The sequence below is a fragment of the Scylla paramamosain genome, chromosome 40 (assembly GCF_035594125.1).
Source record: "Scylla paramamosain isolate STU-SP2022 chromosome 40, ASM3559412v1, whole genome shotgun sequence".
Taxonomy (NCBI): Eukaryota; Metazoa; Arthropoda; class Malacostraca; order Decapoda; family Portunidae; genus Scylla; species Scylla paramamosain.
Window position 1 is genome coordinate 4468697 of NC_087190.1, and position 14113 is coordinate 4482809.

The 14113-nt window shown below is 46.3% G+C and overlaps 1 protein-coding gene and 1 long non-coding RNA gene across 2 annotated transcripts; both read left to right on the forward strand.

Annotated features, from left to right (window-relative positions):
• The first annotated feature begins 4485 nt into the window (after positions 1-4485).
• Positions 4486-6993, forward strand: LOC135092582 (uncharacterized). Its single transcript, XR_010262930.1, has 2 exons — positions 4486-5359; positions 5472-6993. It is a non-coding gene; the product is annotated as an uncharacterized LOC135092582 (long non-coding RNA).
• Positions 6994-12896: 5903 nt separating this feature from the next.
• On the forward strand, positions 12897-13277 carry LOC135092553 (uncharacterized). Its single transcript, XM_063991169.1, has one exon. The coding sequence runs from the start codon at positions 12897-12899 to the stop codon at positions 13275-13277; it is 381 nt and encodes a 126-aa protein (XP_063847239.1).
• Positions 13278-14113: the final 836 nt, after the last annotated feature.

Genomic DNA, 14113 nt, shown 5'->3' on the forward strand with positions numbered 1-14113 from the left:
TGCTAGGCTCAAGGATGACATGCAGAAAGAGTTAGTTACAATGTTGACAGAGAAAGGTTTGTTGTGTGTGGAGGAACATGGAGGAACAGCACGTCCATGAAAGTGGACAAAGTGAATTGGAAACAAATGGTGCAGGAGTACGGTGGGAAATGTCTGGCAGTGAAAGGTACATATTGGACAGAATGAAATAAGAGATGGAACTAAAGAAGGCAGAAGTGGAAACGAAAAGGTTAGAGAAGGGAGACGGTGATTTGAGACGGTGATTTGAAAGGTGATTCGGGGGATAAAAAGGCTTATTTGTCCCTGATTTTGTTGAAAGTGAGGCAGAGGACTTCTTTCTCCAATTCGAGAAGGTAGCAGAGTTGAGAGGTAGGCCAGTGGAAGAGTGGGCACTCTTAGTACAGATAAAATTGAAAGGAAAAGCCAGGGAAGCTTATAATGGTCTAACTGTTGATGAGTGTAGAGACTATGCCGCTGTTAAGGAAGCAGTGTTATCAACTGTACGTGTGGCTCCTGAGGTACATGGATTAAAGTTTAGGGCGGTAAATAAATAAATTAATTAATTAATTAAACAAATAAATTAAATAAAAATAAATAAATAAAATAAATAAAAAAGTAAATAATTGCACATCCCTGGAAATGGCTAGAGAGTGTACCCTAAAGTTGGATAAGTGGGTCAAATCTGAGGATGTTAAAAATGTGGAGGACATGAAAGAGGTGATTTTGTTAGAGCATTTTAGGAACCAAATACATCCTAACATGAAGTATGAAATCATGAAAGCTGATATAAAGACCGTAATGGAAGCAGGACGTAAAGCTGACCAGCTTGAAGCAGCATATGGGGTATGTAGGAGGGATGTGGGAATCAAGGTAAATACGTCAAGTCAAAACTATTTCAAGGGAAGGTTTAATAGTGCACATGTGGCAATGCAGCCAAATATAAATGCTATGTTTGAAAGTAGTGACTGTTCTGTAAATTCAAGCAATATGCAAGGGCAAATACTGCGTCCTTCCTGCAAGCCGAGTACCATTGTTGAGCACAACGTATAATGATTTGCAAGGTACAGCATCAATTAGGTGCTTTAACTGTGGGCATCCTGGTCACTTCAGTAGGGATTGTCAACAATCAAGTAAGGAAGCAAAATTTTCCTATTGTGGTCGTTTTGGCCATAAAGGATTTCATTGTGAGAACAGTAGTTTGGCAGGTAAGCCAAAGGAAGTGGCACTGAGTGTAAAGAGGGAACCATGTTCAAGTGCTCCGGTTGATGTCAAAGTAGTGGGGAAATGTACTGCTGCTGTGGATTTTGAACCATTTATTACTCAAGGAATGATAAAAATTAGAGGGTGGTTCAGAGAAGGAAATAGCCATTTTAAGAGATACAGCTGCAAATATGAGTTTAGTGGTTCGAAATGTATTGGAATGGACAGAGCTCTTTCACGGTAGAACAAATAGAGGTGAGATGCATTAACTCTATTGGTGTTGTGCCGGTCCATGGTTAGAGAACGGATTTGTCAGTGGAAGAGTTAAAGCAAGAGTTAAAGCAGGTGTGAGTAATAAGTTAGCGGTCAGTGGTGTACAAATGTTTCTAGGAAATGACCTAGCAGGTAAGAAAGTTGTTCCTGAAACAGGAGAGAGTCTACTGGTAAATGATAATTTTTGCCCTGAGATAAGTGAGGAGGACAAACTTGAGGAAAATGCTATATATCCAGCATGTGTTGTGACTAGAGCTAAGGCTAGAAATAGAGACATGAAAGTGGCTAATGGTGAGGGAGAGGATAATGGTGATCTGGAGGAGAGCTTAGGTGTGTTGTTTGATCAGAAAGATGTGGATATGAAGGAGGTGGAAGATGTGAATGTGAAGGAGGTGGAAAATAAGAGTCATTACGAGGTAGAGGTGTTGCCTGACTGTCGTGAGCAAAGGGAATGTGAAGGAGGTGGAAAATAAGAGTCATTACCAGATAGAGGTGTTGCCTGACTTGTCGTGAGCAAAGGAGGAGTTGATTCAGGAGCAGAAACGGTACAGTAGCTTACAATCTCTGTGGAGCAGAGCTGAGATAGATAAAAAATAACTGCTTATTATGTCGGATATTATATAAAGGATGGAATGTTAATGAGAAATTGGAGGCCTATTGCCAGTCCAACTGACAATATGTGGATGGTGAAAAGCAAATTATTGTACCTAAGGAGTATAGGACGAGGCTGATGGAGCTCGCTCATAGGAATGTTTGGTCTGGTCACCTGGGAGTGGCAAAAACATTAAAGAAAATTATTTGTCATTTCTTTTGGCCAGGAATAAACAAAGATATAACAAACTACTGTAGAACGTGTCACACTTCTCAAATCAGGTGGTAAAGTTGGTAATTGATTGTGTGGGGCCATTACTTCGTACACGAAAAGGTAACCAGTATATACTGACAATCATGTGCACAGCTACAAGATTTCCTGAGGCCATTCCTTTGAGAAGCATAAATAGTAGAGTAATGGGGAGTTTTCGGAACTAAACCGCTAGATGTCGTTGCTGTTCATCTAACTGTGGGAAAGAGAGCTAAAATATTGTTGTAGTAAATCCCAGGTGCGTAAAGATGCATAGAACATTGATCATCATGATACTATTGAAATGATGTATCGACTTTTCAATATCCGGTATAGATAATATTCAGAGAATGTGGTCAAATTAATTATTTTTTGTGTAATTATCGAGTAAACTGCTAGCATCATCTTCAATAAAGCATATTACAAGTATAAAAACTATTGATTTGGACAACGAAAATATAAAAAATCACACTGTACTATATAGCATGACACAACCTACTCACTAACATCGTGATATATGGCTCGTTTTTTTTTTTTTTTTGGGGGGGGGGAATTTTAGCATCCCTCTCACGAAGAGAGCGACAAGGCAAAGTAATCGAAAACCAAAACAAACATCTCTCAGGCGTTCCTGCTGCTGATGTAGTGTCCAGCTACCGTAATCGATTGCTTAGAGCGTAGTGGAGATGGGCACCGCAGCAACTTTCAAGTTCTTGTCCAACAACGTGTTTCTTAAGTTCAAGCAGCGCGGCGAGTCAGGTGTGTGTTTTGGTTAGAGATACAGCATTACTATCGCCAGGACACTCGAGTTGCCAAATTTTTTTTTTTTTTATTATTAAAATTGCCGTTTCCATAAACTAGGAAGGAGATCTATGTAATTTGGACTTTTGACTGTCACAGACATGTTGCCTTTATTTACTGTCGTCTAGATTAAGACGTTTCCAATCGAGTGTATTCATTTGAAAATCTTAAGATGACCAAATAAATCTACGAGTAAATGCCGATTCACTAGAAAATCAACTTATATACATTTGTTCATGAAAAGAGTTTGATTTTACCTGTGTTACTACTTAGAAAGGATTACGTAGAAAAATATATTATATAATCCCATTGCATCTTCATGTAAATAGAATAAAACTGTAGGTATATCTGACATTGCTTGTGAGAGAAGAGTTTGTGTGTGCTGCCACCTGATGACAACCACTAGTTCTGAAAACTCCCCATTGCAAGGGAGCTGGTGAAATTTTCTACTTGGATTGCCATGTCATCCTGTGAGACCAGGGGAGTAATTTTACATCAAGGTTATTTAGGAATGTATTGAAAGCATTAAGCATCAAACAACAATATATCTTATGCTTATCCTTAATGGCAAGGGTGCATAGAAAGATTTCACCAGACTCAAAAAAAATGTACTGTGACGAGATGGATAGAGAGAGGGGTGAGGCATCGCCGTTAGTTTAATTTGCTTTAAGGGATGCTGTAAATGAATCGACGGGATTTAGTCCTTTCGATATGGTATATGGACACGAGGTGCGCGGTCCATTAATGATGTTAAAGGAAAAGTGGTTGGAAAATAATAAAGTATCCCGATATGTGAAAACTTTCAAGGAGAGACTAATGAAAGCAAACGAAATTGCTAGGAAGAACTTACATGAGGTTCAGAATGAAATGAAGGGGTGGTACGACAGAAGGGCTAAAAAAAAGAGTACTTAAACCAGGTGACAGGGTATTAGTACAATTTCCTAAAGGCTAGATACAGTGGACCTTGGGTTGAGGAAAAGAAAATAAGCAATGTAAATTATTTGGTAAGAGCTCCAGATAGGCGGAAAAGTAATAAACTGTAAAGGCTAGATACAGTGGACCTTGGGTAGTGGAAAAGAAAATAAGCAATGTAAATTACTTGGTGAGAGCTCCAGATAGGCGGAAAAGTAATCAATTGTATCACATACTCGTAAATATGATAAAACCATATTATTGTCGGGGAGAAGAGAAACGACTGGTGGGTAATGAAAGACTTTGTGTAAGTGCAGTACAGTGTAGAGATGTAAATTATGATGAGGAATTTCTGATGAGTAAATGTGAAAGTCAAAAGCCTGGAGAACTCGCAAGTCTTAGGTGACCTAACTGAGAGGTTAAAACACTTGAATCAGGATCAGATGTATGAAGTAGTGAAGATCATTAATGAGTTTAAATCTTTATTCGGTGATGTACCTAGAAGAACTGATATGATTGTTCATGATATAGAGGTAAATGATGCAAAGCCAGTTAAACAACATCCATACAGAGTAAACCCAGTTAAGAGATAGGATCATGAGGAGAGAGGTACAGTATATGCTTGATAATGACGTGATAGAGCCTAGCACCAGCCCTTGGAGCTCGCCCTGTGTTTTGGTGCCGAAGCCTGGAGGTGATGGTTACAGGTTTTGCACTGATTTTAGAAAAGTCAATGCTTTGATAAAAAGCGATTCGTATCCTATTCCACGAATCGATGATTGTATAGATCAGTTAGGAAATGCTAGGTTTGACAAAAAAAAAAAAAATTGCTGAAAGGTTTCTGGCAGGTAGGATTGACTGAACGAGCTAAGGAAATTATAGTATTTGTTACAATGGACGGATTTTTTCAGTACGGGATCCTTCCGTTCGGGATGAAGAACAGTTCTAGTTGCTTTCAGAGATTATGTCAGTAGTGTATTAAAGGATGTAGAGGAATGTGCGGTTTATTTTCATGACAATTTTGTATTCTGAGGTTTGGGAGGAACATCTAGTTTTATTGAGGAAAGTGTTCCAGAAACTTGACAATGCAAATCTCACTGTAAACTCAATTAAAACTGACTTTGTTAAAGCATATGTAGATTTCACTCCACGACTATTTAACTGACGTCACCGGTAGTCAACGAGATGCCCGCGTCGCCAGTTCCACGTCAGTTCGCTGCTAGTCTCCACGCAGTTCACACAACCTGCAGCTGCTGCTCTACACTGTGCACTGTTACTGCCGCTCGTCGATTAACTTGGCTACTTTTCACCGGCTTTCTCCAAGGAGTCAGCCCGGTAAGCTCTCACCTTTTTATCGCTACGGCAAGCGCTATGGTGAATACACATATAGGGTCCAAGGACGTATATGTTGGCCTTTGTGTTAACCGGTTTTTCTCCGTTTTTCTAGACGAGTTATGTCGGATTGGGATAAGGCCCCGGGAACGCCACGGCGTCCCTCCTCGCCTGCTTCTGGACGGAAACGACGTGAGAGGGACCCTCTGGAAGGCGATGCCAAGCGTAGGAAGGTCTCCCGAGATAGTTGCAATACGCAACCATCGGCCGCTGGTGCTTCTCAGCAGTCAGTCGCTGGTCCGAGCCACGTCAACGATACGGCTGTGTCTCAATCGAGTGAAGGCAACTTGGACCGATTATCTACCCTGCTGAGTGCCCTAATTGACAAATTAGACAAGCCGACAGCTCCTCCAGTGTCATCGGGGGCCGATTGTAGCGGGTTCCTTGACTTTTCCCCTTCTGATGACGAAACAGCTGAAGCTTCCCCGTGTCTGCCCGAGCTTGATCCGCTAGACAACCTCGACCGGCTCACCGCCGCACAGCCAACCGGTGATACTGTGGTTGATACTGGCTCCCAGAAGGCTCTTGATAAGGTTGCTGGCCATCTCCATGGTGAGGAAGAAACAGGTGACCCTTTATCTGACCGTCTGGCTGGCATTCTTAATGCGAGTCTGCGACGTTGGCCTTCCGTTGACTGCGTGAAGCTCACATGTGATAAGATCAAGCTTCCGGGTAATGTATCCAACTTAAAGGTCCAACCGACCAATCCTGCCATCACCAAGGCAATAAGTTTTGGTGGAAAACTGGTTGACACAAGGCTTTCACTTACTAATAAACTATTGACAAAGGCACAGGTCCCAGTTGCCCGTTGCATCAATGATATTGGAGATAAGAAAGATAAACCCTTAACCTCCTACCTTGTTGGTCTTAATAGTAGCCTGAGGCTGATATTGGAGATAAGAAAGATAAGCCCTTAACCTCCTACCTTGATGTTCTTAACAGCCTGAGGCTGCTAACTTCCGCTGTTAACTTCATCAATCAGCTACGGAAAGAGGTTGCGCAGGCTCACGTGCATGATTCTGCCTTGGCAGAGCTCTGTAATTGGGACTATGCGGTCGGCAAGGATGACTTGTTCCCCTTTGATGTCATAAAGAAATGTGAGGAAATACACAAGTACAGAAAACTTGGGAGGCCCAACTTCCGTCCTTACAAAGCTCCTGGGAGACGGTTTGCTCCACCTCGCGAGTTACCTAGACGACCTTACCCTCAGCAGTCAAGGTCACGTCACCAGGCAAGGCTTTTTTTAGGCCAGAGGCCTCCCCACGGGAGGGGGATGCCAAGACACAGAACTCCCCAGTGAGACTACCGTCGGTGACTTCCTTGTTAATGCCTTTGGTTAGTACTCCGAATAATTTTTGTGGAGGAAAAATTTTTGTTGCTAGGTTGCAGTGGTATTGTCTCTCCTTAGATAAATGGATTCATGATGTGGTACATGGAAAATTTTTAGTTTTTGTGAATGTTCCCATACAGAGGATTTCACCGGCTCCTCTCAACTTGTCTCTTGCAGATCAAAAAGCCCTGGATTCTGCCATGTTGATGTTCTTGAGCATAAAATAGTAGAATTATGTGCCCCAGGGGATCGTGGTTTCCTTTCTAACCCTTATCCTACCATTAAGAGAGATGGCATAGATAGTTATTCTGAATTTGAAAGAACTTAATGATTATGTTCATGTACATTTTAAGATGGACACCCTTAAAGACGTGATACCCTTTATCTACTACAACTGTTATTTCATTTCTATTGACTTCACAAATGCTTACTTTTCAGTCTACGTGAGGGCAGGGGACAGGAATTGGTTCCAGTTTATTTGGCGTAACTTTAAGTTTCGCTTCACTTGTCTTCCACAGGGCTTTATCTCAGCGCCTCGCATTTTCACTAAACTGTTGAAACCTGTCCTCTCGCATCTTCGTAGACTTGGGATATTCGTGTCATGCTACTTGGATGATTGCATTTTCATTGCTGACTCTGCTGTTGCTTTACGATCTGATGTGTCTTATGCCCTGCATCTTTTAGACTCTTTAGGGCTCAGTCAATCCACACAAATCAGTACTAGAGCCTACCCAAGAGATTGAATTCCTTGGTGTGATATTAAACTCTGTTGACATGACTGCCACTTTGACACCCAGGAGAAAAGAGTACATTAAGGCACAGGGTTTACTACTATTGAACAAAGATGTAGTTTCTTTGCTTGAGCTATCCTCTTTTATTGGTTTGGCTGTAGCCTCTGACCCCACTGTGGAGTTCGCCCCACTCAGGTATAAGTACTTTGAAATAACTCGTAACAGAGAACTCGCTCCCCATCATGGGAATTATAGTTCACCTGTTCTCTTGGACAATCATGCTCGGGACTTAACTGGTGGGTTAATAATATTGCTTCACAAACAAAGTCGTTTCGATCCTGTCTCCACCAACTAGAATTGTTTTGTGATGTTTTCTCTGACTGGTTGGGGTGCAGTACTGGGGGATACCAGTACTGGGGGATACCAAGACTGGTGGTCACTGGGCTCATGATGAATTGGATCACATCAATTGTTTGGAAATAAAAGCCATCCTAATGGATCTACAGTCCCTTTGCAAGGATTACAGGGGAACTCATGTCCGCCTTTCTTAACCATCAATCATTTCTTCCGTTCCTATGAAAAATGTCGCTCCTTCAATTACCATCTGCAACAGGTTTTCTGTTCTGGAAAGTGTCACCTCTGCATCTTCAACCAAACTCTCTATTACATATTCAGCAAAATCCTCTACTAATATATATATATATATATATATATATATATATATATATATATATATATATATATATATATATATATATATATATATATATATATATATATATACACACACACTTCATGCACATTACCACGTGGATGTGTAGCGAAGATGAGGTGCTACTTGGCCGCCCGGAAGTTGCTCAAGCGAGAAGTGTAGGCTCCCAACTATGACTCTTGATCATAGCAGTGTTTAGTCCTTGAAGGGTAACAATTTCCAGTGTCATAACAGTGTAGCTCTGGCAAAGGAAATTTAGCCTGGGTATTCTCTCTCTCTTATTCAGCAAAAACATGAACAATATATACAAAATTACATTACATAATAAATGATATACACAAAATTATAGAAAAAGAGTGTATGTGTGTGTGTATGTCTGTGTGAAGAAAGGAGTAATATGATGTATTGAGAAGATGTGTAACACATGTGTCAAAGAGCGTGCACAGAATGTGTACAAGTAAGAGATATGCATAAAGTGAGGATAGAAGAGATGAAAGACAAAAGCCTGTGCAGTAGAGAGAGTGAAAACGGAAGGGTGATAATACAACAGAGAACAGAGTGCTAGGAGCGGTGACTTGTGTCCCGCTACAGTATTCCCCCCCTAGTGACGAGGGAGGAGGTACGTAACCGTCTTCTAGTGCCGAGTGGTGTTGGTGGCGACGTTCTGGCCGATGGTGTTGATGACGGCCGGGTCACTGTGAAGGAGGTAGGCAGGCTTGACTCGGTCGATGGAGACGGTGTCAGCCTTACCATCCTTGTCCACAGTGACCGTCTTTCTCCTCCTGCTCAGGACTTTGAAGGGGCCTTGGTAGGGCTGCTGCAGGGGCTTCACAGCGTCAACCCTGACGAACACGTGCGTGCAAGTGTCCAGATCCTGGCTGACAAAAGTCTTGGAGGGAGACGTGCGAGGCTGGACAGGCTGCAGACGCTGCATGAAGTCAGAGAGGTTGGCAGCAAAGTCCTGAACGCTGCAAGGAGTAGAGCGAGGTGCAGGAGTTAGGAGTTCGACAGGTAACCTGAGCTTGGTACCATAAACGAGCTCGGCGGAGGAGTGGTGTAGGTCTTCCTTTAGTGATGTCCGTATGCCAAGGAGGACGAGAGGAAGTGCCTGGAACCAGTCTGCACGTGTGGCAGAGGCAGCTAAGGAAGACTTCAGCTGACGGTGGAATCTCTCAACGGTGCAGTTTGCCTGCGGGTGGTAACTGGCTGTCCTGAAGCGTTGGATGCCTAGTAGTGACATCACCTTGTACCACATACTGGACTCGAACTGGCTGCCACGGTCAGAAGTGAGGCTGAGAGGGACACCGAACCTGGAGATCCAAGTAGTGATGAAGGCACGTGCGACGGAGTCCGTTGTGATGTCAGCCAAAGGTGCAGCTTCCGGCCAGCGTGTGAAGCGGTCGACGCAGGTGAGAAGGTACCGGTAACCGTCAGAGTAGGGTAGTGGTCCAACGAGGTCGACATGCACGTGGTCGAACCGTGAAGAGACTGGAGTGAAGGCGGCCGCAGGAGAGCGTGTGTGTCGCCACACCTTGGAGGCTTGGCACTTGACACATGTGCGGGTCCACAGCCTGACGTCTTTGTTGATGCCAGACCAGATGAAGCGTGAGGTCATCATCTGCTGAGGTGCTCGGATGCCAGGGTGGGAGAGGTCGTGCAGCTGACGAAAAACACGATACCGGTGGGTCTTCGGCAGGTAGGGCCGACAGGAATCGGTGGAAGTGTCAGCGTAAACGTGCACTGTGGTTCCTGGGAGTTGTATCTTCTTCATCTGTAGTGCGGGGTTGTCTTGGAGTTGCCGCAGCTCTTCATCGTTGGCCTGGTCAGCAGCGATGGCAGTGTAGTCGATGGGAGAAGATGACACAGCAGAGATGTTGCGCGAGAGAGCATCAGCTGGGGCGTTGTGTTCACCTTTGACGTAGCGCAAATCCGTGGTGAACTGCGAGATGAAGTCGATGTGACGCAGTTGTCGCGGTGAACAGGAGGTCTTGATGTGCAGGGACTTCGAAGTGAGTGGCTTGTGGTCGGTGTATACATGGAAGTTGCGACCTTCCACGAAGTACCGGAAACGCTTGATGGCCTTGTAGACGGCGAGAAGTTCCCTGTCGTAAGTACTGTACTTGGATTCCGCCTTGTTAAATTTCTTTGAGAAGAAAGAGAGCGGTTTCCAACCTCCGTCGACATACTGCTGTAGAACTGCTCCGATGCCGATGTCAGAAGCGTCTGTGGCGATAGAGATGATGCCATCTGGGGCAGGGAAGCTGAGAGGTGAGACGGAGCTGAGAGCTTGTTTTGCTGCTGTGAAAGCTTCCTCAGTGGCTGGAGTCCAGACTAAGGAGATGGACTGTCCTTTCTTGCAAGGCTTGATCATCACGTAGAGCAGCTGAAGAAGTAGTGAGCAGCTGGGGATGAAGCGGTTGTAGTAGTTCAGCATCCCCAGGAATTGCTTGAGTTGGCGCTGTGTTGTAGGCTTGGGGAAGTTCTGGATGGACTCGCACTTTTCTTGCAGTGGAGTGATGCCTTCCAAGGAGACAGTGTGGCCAAAGAAGGTGATGGAGGGGACCCCAAACACAGACTTGTCGACGTTGACTTGCACCCCGTAGTCTTGCAAACGGGTGAGTACTTGCTGGAGGTGCTGTTGGTGCGTCTCTGCGTCAGGACTGGCGATGAGGAGGTCGTCGATGTACGCGAAGCAGAAGGGGAGACCTCGAAGGACTTCGTCAATGAAGCGTTGGAAGGTTTGAGCGGCATTCCTCAAACCAAAGGGCATCTTGACGTACTCGAACAATCCGAAGGGTGTGATGAGAGCAGTCTTCGGAATGTCCGCTGGATGGACGGGGATGTGGTGAAAAGCTTTCACAAGGTCGATCCTCGAGAAGTAGGTGCATCCGGAGAGCTGAGAAGAGAACTCCTGGATGTTAGGCACTGGGTACCTGTCCTCGACGGTGCGCGAGTTGAGAGCGCGGTAGTCTCCACATAGTCGTAGTTCGCCATTTTTCTTAGGCACGATGTGGAGAGCGGAAGACCAGTTGCTGGAGCTGGGCCGTATGATGCCTTGCTGAATGAGGGACTCGAACTCTGCCTTGGCTTGTCTGGCGCGCTCTGGAGCTAGGCGGCGGGCCTTGGCGTGGGTAGGAGGTCCCTTGGTCTCGATGTGGTGCGAGACGTGGTGTGTGACCGGCTTGCTGACTGAGTACGGCTGCGTCAGCGTAGGGAAGGACTTCAGCAGGGAGGAGAACTGGTGGTCTGCCTTGACGAGGGAGATCTGTGTGCTATCACCATGAGTGACCTGTCCCTTTGTTGTGACTGAGGTGAGAGGATCGAGCAGCTTCCGACCCTTGATGTCCACTAGGAGACCGAAGTGTCGGAGGAAGTCAGCACCTAGAATTGGTTGCGTGACAGCTGCTACGTAGAACGTCCACTCGAAGGTACGGCGGAGGTTCAGGTGAAGTTGCAAGGTGCGTCGCTTGTACACAGGAATCTCCGTACCATTGGCGGCTTGAAGATGAAGGATGGGAGGCAACGTCCGGTGTACACCAGGGGCAGGGAGGATACTGACGTCTGCACCAGAGTCGATGAGGAACTTGGTCCGGGAGAGAGGGTCATACAACTTCAGTAGCGCAGACGAGGTGTCGCGAACACTATGCGCCGCTAGTGCTCGCTGTTGGGGTTTAAAGACTTGGCGAAGGTACAGGGAGCCTTACAATTTCTTGCGTCTTTCCCGAACTCTTCATGGTAGTAGCAGAAACTAGAAGTCTCCGGCGTCTTACTCTTTGAACGCTGGCGGCGCCGGAAGTGGTGTCTGGAGGAAGAACGCGAACGTGAGCATGAGCGTTCTCTGACCTCTCTCCGAAGATCTCTCACTTCAAGTCTAAGCTGTGAGACGAGCTCAACAAGTTGCTTGGTACTGTCTTCTGCTGAGATGGAGGCTACTGCAGCTGGTTGACCTTGTGGAAGGGTAGCCATGAATTCATCGGCGAGAGTGGCAAGCTCGTCTACTGAGAGCTTGTTCTTGACAGTGAAGAGGCAGCGTTGAGTGTCAGGAGGCAGGCGTTGGTAGAACAGCTGTAAGAAGAGTTCCTTGTCGAAGGAGGTGTACTTGTCGCCAAGCAGCTTCTTCATGCGGCGAAGAAGGTCTGTGGGCTTTTCACCACCAAATTCTTCTTTTGACAGAAGCTCCTGGAGGCGCCTCGACACTGTAGATTGTAGGCGTTGCAGAACAGCAGCTTTGAGGTCTTCATAGGGCGAAGCAGAAGTGCTGGCAGCACTGACGACATCAGCAACTTGTGAAAGAACGTCAGCTGGTAGTACTGTAGAGGCCTTCACGAACTTGGTTAGACTTACTGTTATCTTGGAAGCCTTGAAGTTACATTCCAGGATGGAGAACCACGTGGAAGGGTCCTGGCTGATGAACGGAGGAGCACTGAAGGCTACGGAGTCGACGTCATCAGGCATTGTGCTGAGTGGACCACCACGTGACTGTGTAAAGTACACTACAGGCGCCGGAAAGTCCGGAAGCCACAGCGGTGAGGAGTGAAGGCGTGAGGCGCCGGTGTGACCGGGTGCCACAGCGGTGAGAGATGCCGAATTGGGGCAATGTCACTTCACTCACCACTGAACGAACTGTACGTTATCCTTGGCACCGCACTGTAAGTAATCCACGGGTGACAGTGTTAATCCTGGGCGATGGACCGTAGGTAATCCCCAATGAAGAGCTGTAGATGGAGGCGGGACGAGGCCAGTGGGAGGGCTCCAGGTAACAGCAGGAAACTGGAGGGGCCGGCAGAAGTGCCGCGGGGGGGGGGCGCCGTGAGGGCGGCCGGGCGGCGGGGGGCGGCGTACGGGCGGCTTGGGGCGGCGGCCGGCGGGGTGGCGGCCGGGCAGCGTCGAGGCGGCGGCCGGGCAGCGTCGGTGCGGCGGCCGGGTAGCGTCGGGGCGGCGGCCGGGCAGCGTCGGGGCGGCGGCCGGGCAGCGTCGGGGCGGGGGCCGGGGTCTGCTGCTGGAGGCGGCGACACCGGCGAAGGGGCAGCTGCCGGAAGATTCGCCCGTAGCCGACCGCGTCGCCTTGGCCAGGTGGTTGGAGGATAGCAGCAGGGTGGACTTGGCTGCTCACTCCGGGAAAAAAAAACAACAACGGGGTCACCAATTGTAGCGAAGGTGAGGTGCTACTTGGCCGCCCGGAAGTTGCTCAAGCGAGAAGTGTAGGCTCCCAACTATGACTCTTGGTCATAGCAGTGTTTAGTCCTTGAAGGGTAACAATTTCCAGTGTCATAACAGTGTAGCTCTGGCAAAGGAAATTTAGCCTGGGTATTCTCTCTCTCTTATTCAGCAAAAACATGAACAATATATACAAAATTACATTACATAATAAATGATATACACAAAATTATAGAAAAAGAGAGTGTATGTGTGTGTGTATGTCTGTGTGAAGAAAGGAGTAATATGATGTATTGAGAAGATGTGTAACACATGTGTCAAAGAGCGTGCACAGAATGTGTACAAGTAAGAGATATGTATAAAGTGAGGATAGAAGAGATGAAAGACAAAAGCCTGTGCAGTAGAGAGAGTGAAAACGGAAGGGTGATAATACAACAGAGAACAGAGTGCTAGGAGCGGTGACTTGTGTCCCGCTACAGATGCATATCGCCAGGAGAGGACGTGCCATTCTCATTTTCCGATTAACCTAGCCGCGTCGGTCCCCTGGGAAAGCACCTGGATTCACACCTTTCGCAAATTATCACCTCCTCACCCTTTCCTCTTGAACGTAGCGTACAGGTACATGCTGTACGCAGCGGTACACTGCATGCTCTCAAAAAGGCAGTTTCTCCCTGTGAATTTTATCCAGTGTAGTATCAACTGTTATAAAGTAGTGAATGAAGACTCTGGCTTGTGGCGGAAAATAATACACAAAATTGATTGCAGTT